The sequence below is a fragment of the Tyto alba genome, unplaced genomic scaffold (assembly GCF_018691265.1).
Source record: "Tyto alba isolate M040663 unplaced genomic scaffold, T.alba_DEE_v4.0 Super-Scaffold_41, whole genome shotgun sequence".
Taxonomy (NCBI): domain Eukaryota; kingdom Metazoa; phylum Chordata; class Aves; order Strigiformes; family Tytonidae; genus Tyto; species Tyto alba.
The window spans coordinates 4,390,412-4,412,711 of NW_024881317.1; the positions used below are offsets into that span (position 1 = coordinate 4,390,412).

Below are 22,300 nucleotides of genomic sequence, written 5' to 3' on the forward strand. Positions count from 1 at the left end.
AATCCATCTCGATGAAAAGAATCCTCACTGCAGTTTAAAACCAAACTTCAAAACTGCATCTGGAGAGTATTTCGGATGTTGGGGGGCGGGGGGGCAAAGCTCTGCAAATAAGAGAGAGGCCGGAGTACACAGTAAAAGCCAGTATCTTTACTTTAGTGAATGCAGGATACAAATATTTTACAACAACCTCTAGCATTTTCTTAACCATTTGATAAAAAGTTCACTAGAATATTTATTGTATATTGAAGAAAAAACAACACATTCAGGGAAAAAAATTGAGATTAACTTATTTTTTTCTTAAAAGATTCGTCTCAAGGATGGCAACAAAGTCCAGCTTGTGCCGCCAAACGGCTTATCATCATTAAACCGTGAACAGCTTCTTTGTGAACTGTTGACTACAAACATTTACCAAATACATAAATCTCTTTTAAAAAAGCCATTTTAAATATAGCAAAGCAGTGTTCTCTTGCACAGCAAAGTGAAGAAAGTTTCTACTAAGATTTAAACGTTTACATTTGTTAAGTCTTTCTTTCACATTCTAATTTAACTTCTTCCCATGATCAATTGTTAGGAGTTATTTTGTTCCTTATTTACTATGTATTTCTTGTGCGCACAGTAATTCACAAGTTTCTGATGCATTAGTGTCCTTTAAGGGAAAGGAAAGGCTAAAGCATTGTTCTCTGAGGAATCCCTGATAACTTGTATTTTTAAATACTATAGTGAGAGCTCGAAGATGGAGAGAGGTGATTGGTCACAATAGAGATAAAAATCGTGAATCGTTCAGACTCGAATGGGTCCAGGCTGGGATCGGATCCGCTTGCAACTTCATTCAGTCTGGTTAATTAAAAAAAGTATTTTTTTACCTGTTGAAATATCTGTGCTATGTCATCATTTTTTTTTTTTTTATAAAACATTTTTACAATTCCTAAAAAAGTATGTTCCAAAGTCAGTTACTTGTTATTAAAAATCAGGATTCCTGTTTCTGCGCGGGCAGGAGATTCTCCCCTGCCAGGGGCTGGCTGGGGCCACTTGTTCTGCTGAGCTGGGGGAGGGGGCAACATGGAACAGGCCCCTCGGCAGCTCTTAAGAACAGATTTTTTATTTTTTTTTTAATTCATTGGTGCAATTTCAATACAAACTCTAACCCTTATGTAGCTTTTTTCTTTAAGAAAACAGTAATTGTACTGTTTAAAAACCTGCATAGAAATAAAGACTATTGAGATACAGTCAGCAAAGCCATCTTATAAGGCACACAAGAAAATAGACAGTAAATGTGAATGCAGAACTCCCACTCAGATGTACAGCAAAGTTCATATATGTGCATAAATAATGAAAAAAATCACATAACTTTCCAGAGCATTAAAAGGTTCTCTGAAGTGGTAAGTGAATTCAGTCGCTTTGGAAAAAGACTTGCCATTAGAATGAGTCTCGTTTTCCTCTACGCTGCCGTCAACCGGTAACTAACTACAGTAAATGGAGAGTAATTTCCAAAGGTAAGTGGCTGAAACGAATTGAAACCTGTATGTTTTTTACAAGTTACCATGACGACAGGAGATGGGTTTTTGGAAGCTGTAGGTACTGGCTTTGTTCTTCAGTCACACGTTAAAGCAGAGGACATGCTGTCCCCCTTGGGTTTCCATTTCTCACACTTCTTAGTTCCAGCATCAGGTGATTTTTTTTTTTAAATTACAAAGAAGAAAAAAATTAAAGAGTTTTGATAGATTATTTAACAGCTATCAGGGATAGCTTTAGAGGAGTTGAGATAATCAACCAGCACTGTAGTTTCTTCCCCAGGAGCAGCAGGAGCGGGGCCAGGTTTAGGGGCAGGTCCTGGCTGTGGTTCCCCGCCCAGGGGGGCGCAGGGAAGGGCCGAGCCCCCGGCCCCGGCAGCTCCCAGCCCCCAGCCCCAGGTTTTGGCTCCTGAGACTTCAGCGGCTTCAGCCCGGCTCTCCCCGGCCACAGGCCGGGGCTCGGCCACGATGGGCCTCGGGCTTCCTCGCTCTGTTCCGTGGAAGCAGCAAAGAGGAACAGCAAATTTATTTCGAAGGCTGAGACTTTATCCCAAACCACTTACCGACTCAAAAAACCTTTTGTGCTCATCTGATATGTGTTATCTCCCTATCATGAGAAATTAGGTCAAGTTTTTCCACTGTTTTTTTTTTTCTCCTCAGAAGAGGCAGCTTTAAAATGATGCCTTAAAATGTGTTGTAACAGATTTTTTATATTTATGCAGGATGAACTTAACACCAGAATTTTTTTTTGCCACTTTGCTATTTATATACATATATATAAAATGTATAATGAAGCTTAACCATACAGCACAGAGATTACAATTTAACGGCACACATTCACCACCAGTGAGGGGGACAACCCCTTTATACACCCTCTGAAAAATCTGGATAATAATATTAATAATAATTAAAATCCAAAGAAAGTACAGTATATTTAACAAAATAGTAAATATTAAACAGTGAATACTCTACTTAATAAGGACCTCGCCTTTTTTCAAGTTGGCGTCAATCCACAAAAATATACTTTTTAATCTGGTGAACGTACAATACATAGGTACTTACACCAAAGGTGATAATATATTTAGGATGCTATATACACAAAGAGTTTGGCTCAAATTTAAATTTACATATAAGTGTTCATGGCTTATTTTTCCCCCAAGGTTCCGCCTGCAAGTTTTTCCTTTTCATCTTTGAAAGCAAAAACTAGAAAGTCAAAATAAGATAAAACTATACTCTACAAAAAAGCTACAACATACAGCTTTGGCTTATATAAATAATTCATAGCAGAATGTGTTCAAAAGTACTGTATATAACTTTATATATAGTCTTCAATTCATTAGGGTATTGTTTTCTTTAATATAAAATATACATGAGCTAAAATCCGTTTCTATATTTTTCAAAGGTATGAACGTAAAAACAAATTTGTCAAACATATTCCAATTATAACTTAATATATTAATTTTATTTTGTTAATGTTCTATTTTCTAGGCTAGTATTTTCTGAATATTTCATGCGAGTTCTCTATGTCTCTCTTTCACTCATTAAAAAAATCACTTCTTTGACCCAATACACTATTTTTTTTTTTTTTCGCACGTGCAAAACAGGGTTTTTGTTTATTTATTTATTTATTATAGCATCAGCCCTTCTCCATGCACCCTCTGCAATAGAGACCCATGCCAGGTTGGGTAATATAAAGGTCATTTTATGTACAGTATTGCTTTCTTCTTCCTGCTTTTCTACTGCTCTGCTGCTACAAAGCATTATTTCTTAACTACAAGTAACCATACAGCTTGAATAAAACACACAGGGACATTACTACAGGCGAGCCCTCTTGGTTTCTGCAATCTAGTGTGGTAGGATTATAATGCGGGTACAATGTTTCCTTGCAAAACAGGTTATATTATTAAAACAACAAGTCCAGGTAAGTGCCAGACTAGATCAATACCTACAGGATTGTTCTGTTACGTTTTACCATGGGACATCTGCAGCTATACAAGAAGTTTGTCGTAAGTGCCTGATGATTTTGTGTATGCTACACACACTAGCACATATATATGCATGTGAAGATATATATATGCATGTATGTATATACATATAAATATACTCATTTCACGTCCTTATTTATAAATTTAGATATGTCAGGACAGTTCATTTTGAGAACACAAAACTGAAGAGGCAACACTGCACGTTTATGTCACCCACGTGTCCATCCTCATTCGTTTTACCGATGGACTCTCTCTATCTTCTGAATTCGGTGGCCGCCCCAGCACGACGGGCGAATGGAAATCGCTCCTCGGGTCCTCCCGGTCGCTGCCGTCGTAGGAGCTGCTGGAGCTGCTGAGGCTGTCGACGGGAGAGCGACCCAGTTCCTGTCGCGACGGCGGCGGCGGCGGCTGCTGCTGGGGCTGCTGGGGCTGCTGCGGGAACCCAGAGGGAGTTACGCGGTCCCGGGGAGGTGAAATTGGTTCGGATTTTATGTTGATGTTTTGGTTGGTATTAATGGATAAATTTGAACCCTGAGATAGCTGGCTGCCAGTACTGGGGAGAAGAAAACCAAAAGGCAGAAATAAGAAAAACACGAAAAAGGAAAAGGAAGTGACAATTCATGTGTGACGGTGTGACAGTCTTGCGGTTCAACACCCTCAACAAATGCAACTTACTGAAGCGAAGCGGCAAAGCTGAAAAAAGCATTACCGGAAGGTCTGAACGCATTTATAGAAGTTAAAACCAAACAGAAAACTATTCCCTATTTCAAACATTGAAGTTGCTCACGCAGGTGACTCTGCGGTAAGCAGCTGCGCCAGCAGGGACACAGCCTGGCACCTCGAGCCCCGAACTGACAGAAGGGACAAACGACATGAAACGCGAATGCTTCTGCAGCCAAGGAGCAAACTCGACTGGCAACGCCCCGTCACCAGCAGACCAGGAATTCAAATGGCCTGGTGCTAAATATTCCCCAGCGAGGGTTACTCAGCTTGAGGGGGCAGAAGTCCCCGACGGGGCGCAGCTCGGTAACGTCGTCGGACGTACTTACACGAGAGAGCTGAGGGCTGCCGGACCGAGGTGGTGCTGCTGCCAGGCAGAGACCTGCCCCAAGGACAGCATTCCCGGGGAGTTAAACCCCTGCAAGGCAGACAGGTCTGCACTAGTCAAGGAGTAATCTAAGAGGGAAAAACAAATAAACAAGAAAGTAGTTTATTGATTTTATACACATACGTATATATATATATATACATATACATATATATATATATATAAAAACACAGGAAAATATATGTGATATGTACACACACGCATGCATGCACACACACACAAATATAAAGGCTTTCTGCCCAAAACAAATGAGGGCAAGTGACCCAAAGGAGTCCAAACATGGAAACTTGGGGGGCTGGAGCAGTCCTCCTACATTCGCAAAGAGCTTAACAGGACACAAGCATCCGAATGACAAGGGTTTTTTTTCCATTCTGCTTTCAATTCCTACATGTTGCTGTCTCATATAGCTTCTAAATACACAGGTACAACATATTTATGCTTTTCTTTTTATATGTGTGTATGTATGTATATATATATATATGCATCTTATACTAAGACAAGTATTTGCATTTGTGAAGACTTTTGTCTGCATGGAAATTTCAAAATTAAACAAAAAGGGAAGAATTCCTACAAGTCATTAGAGAGGACTGGTGTTCCTTGCACTGGATTTACTAAAGACATCCCGCTGTGGTTCGGTTCCCAGGCAAGAGGCAGCAGACAAGACACAGAGGCCGTGTGGCCGGCTCACGTCACCCTGCAGCTCAGAGTCCTTGAGCCTCTGTCCAAAACCGCGCCGGGGAGCAGCGCCGGCCGCTGCTGAGGCAGGCACAGGGGCTGCTGCGGGCAGCGGGGCGGGCAGGGCAGGGGGTAGGGGCAGGGGGAGTGGGCAGGGGGAAGGGGCAGGGGGAGCGGGCAGGGGCAGGGCAGGGGCAGGAGCAGGGGGAGCGGGCAGGGGCAGGGCAGGGGGAAGGGGCAGGGGGAGCGGGTAGGGGCAGGGCAGGGGGAAGGGGCAGGGCAGGGGCAGGGGCCGGGTGCCCGAGGGGTGGCACCACCCGAGTCACTGCAGCCTCAGCGCCCCTCTGTTCCCTCCGGTTGTGTCTACCGTGAGGCATCATATTCTCCCTCTCCCTACAACAGTTTCACTCGTTACTTTGTGTCTGATTAAACTGTCACTTCTGGATCAAATAAACAAAAGAAACCTCCTTATTTAGAACAAAACTAGAATTATTTAGAAATACAACTTAAATGGATAATAGAAAATACAATATATTCTGAATCAGCAGTCAGCGACCAGCTGTTAGCTTTGGCTATAATGCAGACAGTTCTCACTCCATTCACAGAGGTGGTTATTTTCACTTTATCACTCATGCTTTTCTTTCAGGTTTTAAAACAAAGCCACAAACAACACTTCTCTGCTTTTAATTATTTTGCAATATAGCTTCCTTAGAATAATTTCTAGTCTCTTGAGAATGCTACAAAATGCTAGCAGCCAAACTTACTTTATACCGCCAGCAGATGGACCAAAAATTCTGCTTAAGTAGGGTTTGTCTTTTGCTTTGGTTTGTGTTTAGGTGTTTTGGTGGGGTGGGTTTGCTTTTTTGGGGTGTTTGGTTTGTGGTTTTATTTTTTAGTATTGTCCTAAAATGACACCACCAATATGCTTTATCTCTCTTGAGATAAGCTTTCTTGAACAATTTCCCTATCCCCATCCACCAGCTTGTTTGCTGGGGACACCTTCTAGGTTTCCCTCTTACCAGCCCGCCGTGCAGGCGAGCCCGGGGCCACGGGGCACTGTGCTTTTCAGAGATGCACCGCAGCATGTGGAGCTACTTAAACTGCCTTTTTGTTTCTTCTCAGTTGAATTTTCTTGGAACTCTGAAAAACCTTCCCGAGTATTTCTAAACAGATTCAGAAAGATTTTTACCAAGCTGATTGATCCAAAGCTCTTTTGCAAAATAAAACTAAGAGGGGAGAAAAAAAATACACAGCCCTTCAATGACTGGGACATGCACTCAACCTTCAAAGCAGCCAGACCTATGACAACCTGCAAGCATAGGAAATGTAAACACGAGATGGATGTGCTATCCTGTGCCAGTGGGATTTCTGTAAGAGCAAATCTGGAGAAAATGTTTATAGGAATGCAGTTACCATGTATTTTTTTCTTTGCAATTATAGCTTTTATGATAATGGACAATTCACTTCTGGTACTTTAGAGAGTACATGTCTGGTGATGGGGGTTTGAGGAGATACTTTTCCAAAGAATACATACACCACCACACAATTAGCTGCGCTGTCATTTCCCCAAATAATCATATATCTGCTGGCAGTAAAAGCTGGACACCCAATTTCACCGACGAGTGACTCGATGGAAGATGGAAAAGTCGTATAGACAAGAGTGCCTTCTGTATGATGGAAACCATCGCTGCTGTGACCCTAACAACAAGACAGCTTTGAAGTCTGTGCCTCTGCAAAATAACTGACCTAAAGCAGTAGTATAATTTATGGCTAGATACGCTCTGCTCAAGTGTAAGTTACTATTTAACTGATCTCTGTGGTTTCTGAATATTTTTTTAAAATGCCTCGACTGTTTTAGAACAAGTAACTCGGTTTGTTCTGGCACTTTCTCCAGTAATCTGTAGGAAGAATGCTTCTCCAGCAAAACAAATTACATAAAACAGTGTATTTGTGAAAAACTGATATCCGACATTTTAATTAAGGATCTAAGAGCTGAATCTATCCCTTCCAGCCCTGAAAAAAACCCTATCAATCCAGAAAAACAATTTAGGTATCTAAATTTTATTTTAGTCCTTGAACTGCAAAACTGAAATAGCTACCTAAGTGGTGACTACCTTGAGAAAACCCAGATGACAATTTGGTTTCATCATCAAATTTCTTTTTGCAAATCCCCTGAAAGGCTTAATCTAATAGAAACAATTTTGAAGTGTCTGAAAAACACTAAAGGCTAAAAGCTTTTCACAAATTATTGCATTACCAAAGGAAATGAGCTGTTTTTTAAAATTATATCCCAGTGATAACAGCACGTGTCCACTGCGTAGGACACCAGTTGCAATTGTCTTTGCTGCTTCCTGAGATTCAGACTGCGGCCCATCGCGTCTTTTTGATTTTTTTAGCCTGTTTTAGCCATCAGCTTACAGGTTATTCTGGATGAGGGATACACGCTACACTGCTTCCTGAAACAACGTCAGGCTGCATGAGAGAATGAAGGGATTGGTTAGGTGACAGGTAAAACTCAATGTGGGTCTTCTGAGCAGGGCCCAGAACTACTTATTTATTTGCAACAGTCATTAAATGCAATATATAAATAATCTTAGTGGCAAGTATCAAACCAAGATCTGTATGTCCAGCAAATTCGTGCTTAAGCTTCTAATCCAAAGCAAGTCACCAGGCACAACTCTTCACTCTGCTCATTCTACTGTTACTGCAACCCCAACTTCTTCATTCATTTCTTTAGACTTTAACCCCCCCCCTCAGGGTGGCGATTACTTGCATAAATGTTCAACAATTTAGTTGGGTGCTACCGCAGAATAAGTATTTACTGTTGCTGATGACTAAACAGTCCCTCTCAAAATGCAAGTCTGATGCTGCCAGTGCCAGCCTGGGGCAGCACCTCTGAGGGAAACCAATGCAGAAAGTGGCTGAAGGGCAGTAAATACTCGTTAATGAGCACAGTAATACAAAGATACAAATGCAAAAAGGTGTGAGCTGATTGGTTGGGAGATGGCTACAAGTCTACACTAAAAACTGTAGTGAAGATTTTCAAAGCAAAAAAGAAGTAGAAGAAAATGTATAAAATCCCATCTTTAGGGGGGGGAAATGATCATGACTGGGTGGCTGCTCTATCTGTTCCATCTTCCAACATCACCGACACCTGACGGTGCCACTCCTTGCAGAAAATGAAGAAGATTGCAAAACCTCTGTATCATTCAGATTCTGTTTTCTACAAACCTTGAAGGTTTTTTTCGATTTGTCCTGACCTTTGCACAAGAGCAAGAGCACTGGGTCACTGACAATAGACCAGTGCAGCTTTTTTTTCCCTTCCTTAAATACATTACAGCAGAGGCACCACCAGCGTCGCTGTCGGCTCCAGGCAGCAGCAGGTACCTTTTGAAGGCGGCTGATGACTGCTGTCTGACACGGGGGCAGCTCCTGACCTGCTCTCCAGGAAGCCACCCCCGCAGCACACGTGTGTCCCCTTCTCCCCCGCCACTACCAAAACTTTGCCCCATAAACCCAACATGGTGGCTCCTTAAGGAAAAGAGATTTATTCCTTCCTAGTACAGCCCCCGCTGCCTCCCGGGTTCCCGAGCATCTCACGCCTGCCAGCTGCTCATGTACACAGACACCACAGGTCGAGGGGAGAGACGCTACTGGGGAACCTCTACTGGAGGTGTGGATCTTCCTGGATTCACAGAAAGAAAAGAATAATCCTCTCAGGCCCTTCTGCCTAGCCAGAGTTGATTGCTGTACATGGAAGCTGTCTAGCGTAGCTCTGTTCCTAAGAGCTATGACTGCAGAAGAGAAGGACGATTTTTCCTTTTAATTTTTTTAGAATTTGAAAGCCTACCAAAGAAGACTTAAACATTGCCAATACAGTGGTCCCCAGTTCAGAAATTCATGTTTTAACAAATTATAGCACTTACATTTGAATGTCTTAACTAGACTTCATCTAAAAAGAACAGTGAGCTGGGGAATTATTTCGTTTGTTTTCCTTTTTAGTTTTGACCAGCAGCTATTTTAACTGTACTTGCAAAATTTATTGACACTTATCTGCAATGTAGTTTCTCTGCAGGTGCGTTTGAAAATTAAACTATGCATCACAGATCACTGGTAATCAACCTGACACCATCAAAGCTGCAGCCTTTCAAGGAAGTGATTACAAAAATTCCTTCACTGATTACACGCAGGGTCTGTAACAAATAAAGAACCTTGAGATTCAAGTCAAAACTATCTCTATGGGTATGGAGGTACCACATCATGAACTACTTTCCAAACTGGCACACCAATTATCACTTGTATTACTGAATTCCTTTCATCACACTCATCTTGGATAAAAAGTAGTTTTAAGGTCCTTCAGATAATAGAGACTTGCAGTGGAGAAATGCTGACCCTGCCTTCCCGTGTGTCCCCACCTCAGTCTCGATAAAACTACTGAAGAGGAGGAGGCCCTATCCGGGCTTTTTTGAAAGTCGAAAGCCCCGGTAGAATTCGATTCCCTCCTGCTGCTGGAACTGAGCAGAGCAGAACAAAAGGGACAGCATGCTCTGAAGTATCAACTATCGCTTAAACGTGCGGCATTTCGGTTCTCAGATGGATAGCCTGAGGACTGCTGCTAGAAGCAATGCATTTCATTGTCTGTCTCTCTGCACTCAGCTGTGTGCAACCTGACTGACTGAAAGCTTCTTCCTTATCTCAGTCTCAACATTTACACATTTCACAAGCTAAAGGCTCATTTTTGATGAATAAGAGCCTTCATTTGAACTGAATAGGAAAATAAAGTGAAGTGTCACAGATATGCAGATTTATTGGGCCTATGAATCACAAAAGCCTTGTACATCTGACAAATCAAGCCACTGATTAAAAACAGTGCTTACCAGTGTTGTAGGCAGTAGGCATGGCCGAATACACCAATCCCTGCGGAGGCAAGCTTGGAGTTGTCACAGACACCACAGGGGTAGCAAGAGGCTGTGTAGACTGAGAACTACTTATCCTTTGGGTATTCTACAAATGATTAAAAATAACGTGTCTTGTGATATCAGCTAGAACAATGGAAAATTAAGTGCTAATATAAAAATAGCATTCGATTCAAATGTGTTTCTCTGTTTTGCTTTTTACTTACAAATACATACTTTTTGTCAGGACAGATTTTCTAAACAAGCCAAAACATTTCAAGACCACCAAAATGATCTTGGCAAACTGAAATGACAAATTAATTAAGACTCACTGGTTCGCTTCCCGTGCATGCAGATTTCAATAGTGTTAGAGTTGTAGGACATAAAAACATATGCAATTTCTCAGGGATATGCACAACAATTCTCAGAAGTTCTTAAGTGATTTAAGAGTTTTTCATCTTATTTTTTAAAGGAGTTTTAGTGCAGATGGTGAGGTGCAGTTCCACCAGAAAAGTCTCCCACTTCCCAGTTGTTTATCCAATTTTCAAAATTTTAGCTGCCAGTTTTGACACTCTGCTGACTACACCTGTCCTGAAAGGAACACAGAGATCTTCTAAATTTGTGTTGATAAGACTTCAGTGATAAAATAATCTTGCTGTTCCCATGGTTCCTGAGAAACTGAGAGAGTACTTGTTATAATGCAGATATGTTTCAAAGCAAATGACATTTGAGTTCACACAGAGCAACTGTGCTTTTTGACAAGAAAAATAGCTGAACTAGATTGTCTCAGATTATCTAACTGTAGGCACAATGTGGCTTTTTAATAACAGTCTTTCTTTCCCATATACCACAATGAACATCTGCAGCAAACATATCACTCACATTAAACTCTTTAACCAAATTTGCTGTTTAGAAAACCTTGTATTAAACACTGTGGTGAATACCACCAGACAGCAAAGCTGCTCTGTCACAGAACATACTACTCTTCATGGAGGCAACTTTAAATCTGTCTTCAAAATATGCAGTTCAGCACCATTTAGCCATGACAGATACTGTCAAAAACAGGAAATGCTACATTTTTTTTTATTTATTTTTAAACAACAGGTACTTAGTTTTACCTACAGAAGTCTTAGAAATACTAAAAGTAGTAGAAGTCTCCACACCCGATATTTCTACATTCTTACAGAACCACTCCCCATTAAGGGAGCTAGATTTCAAACCTACGAAAATATGTTTTTAAAGCAAGTCTGTATCTCTGAAATAAATACTTGCTACAAACGTAGCAGTTCCTCATCTCCCTAGTAGAGTTCCAATTCCTACCTTTAAAAAATTGAAACTACTACTACTTTTTTTCTTATTTTGGACAGGTATTACAAGTATTTCAGTATCTGCAGCACTACTCTGACCTTGAGAGAGAGAGCAGTATTAAAAATGCATGATTCCCTTTATAATAGCGGAATGAACAGGTACAGAAACAGGGCTGTGTTCAATTTTAAGCTAAACTTGCAAAGATGAATGGAGGGTTATCAATCCTTGGCTTGTATCTTTCCAATTTAAAGAAAAAAGTATATCACAGCCACTTCATTAAAATTAGCTACAACCTTCTCCTGGCTACCAGCTTCTGGCCCCTCTTCTGTGGGGCTGCTGTTGAAAGCCCACCTCTGAGCCTCCCAAGAATTTGGAGGCTCGTTGGCATTTGTTCTGCAGATGTACCCATACTGCTTCAGAGCTCCCAGATTTCAAAGCTTTAAGTCACAGAGAAATTCCCATTGATTTTCTATGTAATTTATTACTTTAAATCACTTATGTACTTCTGAAAATCTCTGCTGGACCAAGTTTATCTGCCATAAAGATATGTTATTAGAGCAGATTTTTGTGTCTGTCAGGAATTGACCTTTTTCCAAAGCTTTCTTGGATGGCAGCCTATAAAGTTGGGATTACTGTATAATGGAAAAGTTAAGAGAAGTATACTGGGAAACAATCCAGACCAAAGGATTTCCCCATGGGATTTTTTTTTTTTTTTCCGAGTGGCTAATAAAGGTGGCTTTTTGAGGTAATTTCTGCCTATAATTCCTGAACACTCAGTCATACAAAGACACCAAGAAATATTTAGGTGTGTCTAATATTTGTTGTACTTGGAGATTCAAAGATTCAGGAAAAATTTCAGGAATCTTTAAATTATTTTTTAAACCGGTGCAAACGATAGCAGTAACAGGAAGAATTCCGTATCTTTCTTTCATGCTACACTATCGTTTGTATCTAGTTTTCATGTTCAGTGCTGAGATCCAACCATACAGACTGAATGTTCAGAGAGATGGTTTGGAACAGCCTTCCAGCACTGGAATTAGCGTAATAAGAGACATAACACTGCAGGTGTACCTCATGTTTCTTTACCACCTCTGAGGAAGACACTACTACATTTTCTTTGTGTGAGCTTTCTTCCCCCAGCAGCTGAGCCCGGTTTTTAACACCACTAGAGGGCCCCCGCTCCATACAGTACCCATACAGACCCCATATAGACCCCATACCGTACCCATACCCCAACCCACCTTCCGCAAGCCGCGCTATTTCACACTGCAAAGAGCACAGCAATTTTTCAGCAGGTAGGAATACCTTAATTCAGGGGCTTTTGCATTAATTCCAATTGCAATGACATTTTGATTAAGTGTTTTTAAGTTGAATTAGAGCTTTATTTCTTGCACTGGGAACCAGTCCCTTCTCTATAAAGGTGAGAAGAACATGCATGATAGCTGTTGAACTGCTCAATTAGCAAGTCATTCCAATAAACCTTAAAAACTTCAATGCTGACTCAAAAATCATTTCCCCTTCCTTCTGTAAATCTGTTGCTCATGTTTAAGGTAAAAATCAACCAACAGCATGCAGTCATCAAGAAATTTATCTAAATCACTACATTTTCCATGCTTTCATGCAATTAGAGCCTCATATTAGCAACAGGTCCATGTTCAAAACCAAATCAAGGTATGCAATAGGCAGACTTCTTTGTGCATCTTTACAATTGTACTCGGATGCAGCATCTTCTGCATGGTTTGTGCTACAGCAGCTCACCAATTTGCAAATTGCTCTAAAAATAAGTTACAAGTTATTTTAGCCTTACGTTATTTTCCAGACAGAATGCCAAATGTTAAAATCTTCTGGCAAAAATAGAAAGAAAAAAAAAAAAAAAAAAACAAATCCCAAGAGTTCCCCTTCAAAAGCAGAGTATCTTTCCACTGGAAAAAGGTAGAATTATTCATTTGCAATTCTCTATTCCTTTTGGTAAACAGGGAACACCCCTGTGGTTTGATAATCTCACGCAGGATGAAATAATTCTAAACTCCAAAAAGGTGACCTCACCAGCAATGATGTAATCTCCTTGAAAATAAGAGAAGTAATACAGGGCTTGTGTTACAATCTGAAGAACTTCATGAGTGAAGCCACTTGCTAAAAATATTCCAGTAATTTAGGAGATGATAAGTGGTTATTTATATTTTACATAGAAGACAAAGTATCCTATACACATGGACAGTTACTCTGTAAGGCTCTTTTCCAATGTTCCCTCCAAGAAAAACAGATATATTTTCAGGAAGAAAAATAGAAGTTTACAAATGGAAAGCTCTAGACTTTGGATGCATTTTAAACTTGAATTGGTCAGGTTTTGAGTTTGATAAAACAAATGTATTTTTGTCTGCTACCAAGGGAACACTGGAATTATTTAAAATATGTAATGAAACTACAGTTAGAAAGCTGTAGTAAAAGACATTTTCAGCATCTCGCTATCTCTCATCAAACAGTAGCCCAAACTCACCAACTCCAATTCATCCTCCTCCGACTGTACTCGGCAAACAAGAGGGATAACACAGTTACTAAAAATAGCATTGCTTTCAAAAATGAAAGAAAAAGTCACATTTGTGCTTCAGGATTTTTACTTATTTTAATTAATAATGTGAATTTGCCACCTGATTCTGTAAATAATACTACTAGAAAGTATACTTACAAGTCATTCGGGATGATTAAAAAAATACTGTACTGAAAGAACACATGCTTTGGCAAAATTAGTGTGGAAAGAGCTTAGTAGAAACAAGGACACAGCTACACATTGCCGACACGTGTAGATACAGAGCACAGCAGTTTCTGGCTGGACTGATCCAATACATATCCAGCTCAGTAACAAAGTATTTTTCACATACAACCATCCTACCATCCCAGTATCTTTACTCTGAAATCTCCTTCCAGCTTAATCGAAAAGACAAATACAACCTAAATTGAATATTCTGTTGTTCTTAACACCACAACAGTAAATCGGTACCGTACACTACTAACATTAGAACAACCTCATTAACAAGATCATCTTCTTCTATCTATTCCTAATTACATTTAAAGTATAATTTTCACTTTAATAGTCAACCATCATATTTACTGTGTCTTCTACACTTCAGTATTCCTAGAAAAAACTAAAACTTCAAGAATCATGACTCTGAGGATAATTATAGCTTTTGTTACTTAGATTAATTTTGTATCATTCATCATGAATACCAGTAACAAATGTAAGCACTTATCTTAAAAATAAAATAATTATATAGAGAATACTTGTATTCTTTATATCCTGCTTCTCTTGGTTATGGTTCATTCTTTCATATACAGAAAACAGAAAATGTACACATAGATGTTTAAAACTTCTACATAACAGTGAAAGACTAAGACCAAAGGATCTGGCCAACCAAATTAAAGGAAAACCAGAGTAACTCTTCCTGAAAGACCTGTTCTGGTCTCAGTGCTGTGGTTGCCTCATGTCTGACACGAAACTTGTATGCTATTTGAAATCTAGGCTGAACAAACATTACTACCAGCATGCCAAACTGCACAGTAGTATTGAAAAGTACACAAATAGGGACTGAGCCTGATCCTCATTACTCTTTTATGCCTTCATTGAAGGCATGACATCCACCAAAGGACACACAAGGTTGCATTCCAGCACACCACATTAAACAAGAGTTTCTCTCAAACCATCATTACCGCTGAAGCTACATTTTACATCCCACAACCATTCTGACTGAGGAAAAACAAGTACAAAGTGTGCTTTAGGGTATGTTAATACACTTCACATCACCAATAAGATCAGCCATTCTTCCACAGAATAATGCATAACCCTTTTTAAAACCCACATCCCCCAAACCAACAAAGTTCTCAGTACCAAGTCAGTGAGACGTCAAATCAAAACAACAAAATGCCAATCTATGTCTCTAGGATTGCACTCTAACCAGACTTAGGTCAGAATGCTACTTTACCCTTCTTAAAAAAAATTCCTTACAAATTGAACTTCTCCCAAGGCAACAACTTATAACTTAGATTTTCATTAGTGAAATTTCAGAATATAAAGACCTTTCTGTTACTGTAACCTATGGTAAGCAGATGAGATAGCTTCTCCCTGTGCATGTGGACAGAACACTTTATGTTTACAAAGCCAGTCATAGAACAAATGTTTTAACTTACCAATGGTGGCATCATACCCTTGCTGGAGGGTGGGATGACAACACGGAGGTCAGGTTTACGATTGTTCATTCCAAGATTACCTCCTCCAGGTGGAGGTGGAGACTTTGTAGGCATGACTTTGCCTAAGCCATTCCCACCACCAGTAGTTCCAAGTAGACTTGGTGAAGCTCGAGAATTCACAAACCCATTTCCTGAAAGAGGAAAAACAAATGTACTGGAAGACTAAAGAGAAGTAGCAACACAAAAATTTGGTGCACATGTACAAATTACAAAATATTTCTTTTGTAAAACTTGCAATAACAAACTTCTCACAAGAGGTGCAGTATTGAATAATCGAACAAACAAAAACCACTTTCACCAGAAGATCAATATGTAAAGGTAATATCACCTCAAGGGCACACTGTGGCAGCTTAAATGCTGAGAAGAGCATATTGCCAAAGAACTATTTCTAATAACATCTGTTGTTTCTATTTTGTCCTTTGAAGTTCCTCCAGGCTGAGCTTGCAAAAAAGTGTGAGCTTTTGTACAACCCCACTTCATCCCCACCCCCACAGAACATGAGCTATACCGAATTGTTGCTTGTGAGAATACAGAAAAACAGCTCTTAAAGTCTCCATTTCTAAAATGTATTCTTGAAATATCTTCAAGATCTGCAGGATTCCAGTATCTATTCTCTAATTAAATTAATTTCAGTCTCAAAACTATATACTGCCTGATTAGTATATTTAGCAACAATGATACCTTCCCTTCAAATTCATTCCAAGGTCTGGACACAGTTATACACCTCATTTACGCCCATCGACTTTCCACAGGTCTTTCTCTACTTTACTCATGATACTCATTCTAAGTAGAATCAGACAAGCCAAAGCCTACAGGTCCTGGCTTAAGCACCGAAATCCCCAAAAGCTGAATACCCTCAAGATGCAGGCCTTTGCTTACACTCAAAACAGATCAGAAAAAAATAACAAGAAAGTAAAATACTTAAGTGCCTAGTATTCTGTTTTCCTGTGCTGACAAAAGCACCAATCACATTAATCAAAATACACTTGTCAGAAAAAAATCTGAAGGCACATTCCAACTATTTTGTCATTTATAGCAATAATTCCCAATACACACACCTTATTCAGCTGCAAATGAAAAAAAAGAGTTGTTAAGCGAGTGGAATTTCACAACAGGGAACCCTATAGTTCGCACTACAGAACTTGTGTATGTGTGTGTATAAATAAATACAATTCATAGTAAGATTATGTTTATACTAACATTGCAGTTCTGAAAGCAGCCTTTATAGTCACAATTCAGGGAAAAGTCTATTACACAAAGTTCACTGTGTGGGAAATTCTCTTCTAATAGCCTGTAGCGCCATACTGGCATGAATTTTGTATTATTATTCTAATTTGAATAGGCCCCTATGCCCAATCCAATTTTATTACATTAAATACATATTAATCTAAAAGCAATTAAAATAAGAAAGTTGTCAGTGTCACATTCTACCTTCTTTAGAGAACTTTTTAATGCCTTTAAAATCTTAGGAAGAATGAAGAACAGTAACACATATCAGTAACAGCACAACACTTCATGAAGGTGACTGATACTGCTGAGATACTCAGCTAGTGTATGTTGAGAAGCCAGACGTGAATTCACCAGGATACTAATGAGGGATCCTCATTACTCCTCCATTACTACTGATCCTTGTTACATGCTGGAGGAACTGCCAGATGCAATCCTCAGCTCTTTCCTGTCCATTGTAAATGGAACCCTATATATTGTTTTATCAATCTAGAAATGGAAAAGGCAAAGATTAATGTAAAAATTCTTACACAGCTCTTGTGTCAATCTGAAGATATTCTACTGAGCTTTACAAAGGTCTTTTGGAAATAAAGTAATTCCTGGAATTTGCAACCACAGTATTCTTGTTCAGATATGGATGAGAAGTAAATTCTGAACTTTAAAACCAGGATTTCAAATTCTGGATTTACTTTCTTTGTGGATTTTCTACTGTGCCAAAAGCCTGACCATACATGGATGATCTGATATGTCCCTTAAGTTTTTCAAGGTTAACAGAGTAAGGAGGAGTTATTCTAATTTAGTACTTTCCTGAAGCATTTGTATGGGAGGTATGGGAATACGTTTTCTGAGAATTCTACCATTTAACTTGGAAGTTATGGGGGAAAGAAGGAACAGAGACAATAGGGGCGGGGGGGGGGGAAGGTTTTTATGTCAGCATTCTTCCTTCTGTATTAAAAAACAAAGCAAAAACTCATTTCATGATTAAAGCATCTACATTCCTCAGCAGAAAACAGCAGAATTTACTGGGATGCTTCTAGGTTAGTGGCAAAATTTAGTTGAAGTGGCTGAAAAGTTGGGCTGGAGCTGAGAATACATACTGGAGCTAAATATACTCTCGACTGCTAGGAGAAAACTGGCCACAGCTAGGTCACACAGAAAAACCTACTAGTCAAAGAAGAGAAATTAAGTTCTGTGCTACCCGTAAGGTTCCTGAAACTGTGAGACAGTTTTCACAGAATCATCCTTTTGTTAAACACAGTTATTCATCAATACCTATACATTATAAATGAGTGTAAAGATTAGTTATAGACAGTCTATATAGCATCAGATGGAAAGAGTTATCCTGAACAATGGACAAAGTAAAAATTAAGTGGATTTGGAAACAGCGGGAGGAAAAATTATTAGAAAATAGCATATTTTCCATCAAATTATATCTAATATATTGTTACAGTATCTTCTATTTTCAGCAAAAATGTCAGAACTTTTAAAGAACTTACTGTTATAAAAAAGTAAAATCTGGAGTTTAATCTAATAATAAATAGCATTTTATTACTCACTAGACTGTCAGTGCTACCTTTTATATGCCAAAGCTGAGGTGTTCTGAGTTGAATTTAAACTTCAGAACAATAACACTTTGTATAAACAATGGGAGTTCTGTACAGCATTTTAGTCTATCCTATGATACCATTTCCTGTCCTGTTTTCAAGTATTTCGGTAGCTTGTGTGTTAAATCTGAACAGTGTCTTTCTTCCACACCCAATACAGTCATTTCCTGCAGCCCTTATTACAAGGCTCTGCCAATCTTCAGAAACATTTCATGCTTTTAGTGGTGCTGTCAAAAACAACAAACTCCTTGCCATTCCCTTCTCTGCTCAATATCATTCAGCAGCAGGGCAGAGTCAAAGCATTTTTTCTGACAAAAGGCTGAGCATTGCTTAAAATGAGTATTTTAAAAAATGTATTAAGAATGGGAGAAACAAAAATGTTGTAAGTGTGCGATACTATGGGTATTACTCCAATAGCAGCCCTTTGTTATAAATAGTAAGCACTGAACATTTAGCAAACACTGGAGTATCTATATTGACTATTTGAAAAACCATATGCGGGGGCTGCAGTAAGACTGTAGAATATTAATTTTTAATAGGAAATTTAAAGCTTTTTTTCCTGTTAATAATCAAATAAGAAAATCACATTACAAGCTAAGAGTGAAGGGATAACTAAAAGCATGGTATTTCTTAGAGTAAGGTCAGGAGCCAGAAAAAGATAATGATTACAGGATGATGCAACTATACGGCAGCTTGCCAAACTGAGGCTTTAATAACCCCATAAATTCTACTTACTATTTTGTATAATACAGAAATTGTATCTACCCCACCCACTATAGATCTTCCCCAAAGACAATTACTTTATGTTTAAAAACACTATCAAACTGAAAAAAGGAAACAGAATATAAAATCCTGCATAAATGTAAAACAAGACTACTGTTTTTACGTCCATGGGAAGAGTTTTATTTAACTCTAATTCTTTAAAACAGACTATGAAAGCATGTTTGAAACAGTTCTTTGGAAAACAGACACCAATGCCAAGATGATAAACTCCCAATTATATGAATCATAATCTAATTAGATTTTATAACAAACATTGCCAATGTACATGAGCCTACTACTTGTTTAGTCAGAAAAGGGTTACTTTTGAAGTAACTTTTCTGAAGCTAAATGTTAAAACCCACCCATGTTAACAACTGTATACTCTGCCTTCAGAAACGTAATACAGCTTAATCTCATTTATTGTTCTGCAGCCCAAGACGGAGCATTCAATTACATGAGCCAGACTCATATTTCACTACACAAATCACATCAGCTGAAACAATGAACACACGTGGCTGGAAAGTACTGCATGTACTTATTACTACTCAAGGAATAAATTATAGTCATTGATGCCATTAATCTTTTTTTGTGGTTCACCTTCAGAGAAATTGAACAGTTATACAGAGTTTTGGAAAATAATTGTGGGCAAGCAGCTAAGCAATATAAGATTAAGCAAAAATAAGAACAGTAGTAAATAAATATTTCTGCCTCAGATGACGTCATACAACCCAACAAATGTCACTTAATTAGAAGTAAGCTGAAAATTCTGTTTGCAATAAGCCACTGATTCACTATGCATCTAGAAGGCCAGAAAAAAAAAAAAAAAACTATTGAAGACAAACATTTACATGTTGAACTTTTGAGGGAAATGGGATGGACATGGAAATGACACAGAACACATTGCAAGTAAATACAACAATAGCATTTCTACATGCATTAGTTGCTCAATTTATTCACTTCTTTTTTTTAGTATGACAGCTTTAAGTGGAAATGAAACAAAAAAAACCCAAAGAAAACAAAACAAAACAGCATATGCCATTCATACCATTTTCAGCTTTCCACAGAAATCACTGCTGATACTAACATCATTTCAAAAAGCCTAAGTTCTCTGCTAGCTTTGGAAAGAATTTACTGTAACATCTCAGGAAACCCGAAATAAATATATTTCCACTGATCTTTACAAATTGGCACTTCAGATAATACTATGATTAGAATTAAAATATAGCTTTGATAGTAATACAGGAATTTAAACCATGTCTAACAGAATTTATACTTGTAATACAGTACTTTAGATACTAAAACACAGCAAAAAAAAAAATACACATGACTAAGTGTCAAGAGAATGCGTACTCGTGTTACAAAACTAAAATAACCCCTCATTTCCCATGTTGCTAGAAATTATTTTTTTTGCTTAAAGCAAGAGACAATTTTCAAGGATATTTAGAATTTAAATAGGCTTTCTTCAAGACCAGGGTTATTATTCAGATTGCAGCAGCAAACCTAAAACAAAGGCATACTGCTTTTGTATCTAAATGTTATTTAACTTTGTGTGAAACTTCAGCAGTGGCAATTGGATGTCTTTTAGGTCTTCTATCAACTAAACAGTCTACAGTTAATGAAATCAGAGTTCTACTTTCCCAACTTGTTGATTTCTACATATCTACACAAAGCCAATGTAAAGAATGGACAGAAATTACATCTTTAGAACATCCAACAACGTGTGGTGGGGTATCATGGGCAAGGTGACATTATATAAATGTTGAGACTTCACACAAACAGATACACTGTATTATTTTAATCCAGCTCGGAGATTAATACTTTGTTATACATGTGGCAAATTCTTAACAGAATTGTCTTCTACATCTTAGTAAATCAGAAATTATGGTAAAATAGTGAACACACATAACAATATATGAAATTTCAACTAAAATCTAAAGGTAGTTCAGGGGCTGAACCGACCACATGCGACTGGGTGATTTCCAAGGAGAAATTGCTACAGTTTAAAACAACTAAACAAAAAAAGAGAAAGACAACAACAAAAAAAAACCCACACCAAAAAAACCCACCTCCAATGCTTTCTTCTACCAGCATGCTTTTCCTGCTGATTTCAGCCAGTCACTTCTTGTGAGCTGATCTAATCAGAGGATGATGGATGGATCAAACTTTGTTATCCACTAACAAGGTCTAGCCAAGGAAACGGGTTCAGCTTGCACCCTGTGGAACAGCTGGGCTGCAGCCCACTTTCAGTACCCCCTTGCCTGGAGGAGAGTTTGGAAGCTATTGAGAATAAATAGGCTGCTCTCAGCACTCTTCAAGGATCCTTCAACTTGGAGAAGGGTGAAACACTGACTGCTGTACTTATCTGCATAATCTTAAAAATCAGAGCAAAGCAAAACATTATGCCAACACTACTGACATTGCCGAGGAAGAACCTTTGTGCTCTGCATTTAGCATCAGCTGAACGTACACTCTTAAGTGAAACCTCTTTCAAGACAAGCTAGGATGTGAGGAGCTCTGTCCAGTGAAAGACTACTGCTGACAGATACAACCTGTCACACTGAAGAGAAGATTAGAAATACCATCAGTAATGCATAACCTTAAGTAGGAACATGCTCAAGGTTTACAGCTGCTTTCCTGAGGTGGTCATCTACAACAGCAGTGCCCAGATTTTCAGATGATGCAGATGACACAGGCTGGTAAGTTTGAGAAGGGGGGTGGAGGGAGAAGAAAGTCTGTTTTCTTAAGAAAGAGGCTGAGAACATCAATCCAGTTTCAAGCAAAATTCCTGCAAGAGGTATGTTGTTCCAGAGTTAGTTGGATACTTCTCACTAGGGTGTTTCTCATTTAATAAACAAAACGACATGAATAGAAAGGTATGCACAGAAAGCTGTTTTGTTATTGAAGCCTTCTGGTATACTCTTAAAAATTACAGCATATTAGCCACTTGACTCAGACTTGTGAAAGACAAAGCTGAAAGATTCTT

General features: G+C 38.8%; 1 protein-coding gene across 11 annotated transcripts in view; it reads right to left on the bottom strand.

Annotated features, from left to right (window-relative positions):
• Nucleotides 1-125: 125 nt before the first annotated feature.
• MEF2A (myocyte enhancer factor 2A) overlaps nt 126-22,300 on the bottom strand; it is a 56,841-nt gene continuing 34,666 nt past the window's right edge. For 5 of the 11 annotated variants that reach the window (XM_032994379.2, XM_032994378.2, XM_032994380.2 and 2 more), the window contains 5 exons: nt 15,665-15,855; nt 13,980-14,003; nt 10,157-10,283; nt 4,546-4,672; nt 126-4,049 (listed from right to left, as the gene is read on the bottom strand). In XM_032994379.2, coding sequence (XP_032850270.1) covers nt 3,701-4,049; nt 4,546-4,672; nt 10,157-10,283; nt 13,980-14,003; nt 15,665-15,855 — 818 coding nt within the window. In that variant the 3' untranslated portion in view covers nt 126-3,700. Of the gene's footprint in view, nt 4,050-4,545; nt 4,673-10,156; nt 10,284-10,506; nt 10,695-13,979; nt 14,004-15,664; nt 15,856-22,300 lie in introns of those variants that run through there. The other 6 variants (XM_032994382.2, XM_032994381.2, XM_032994383.2 and 3 more) reach the window with 2 other exon arrangements.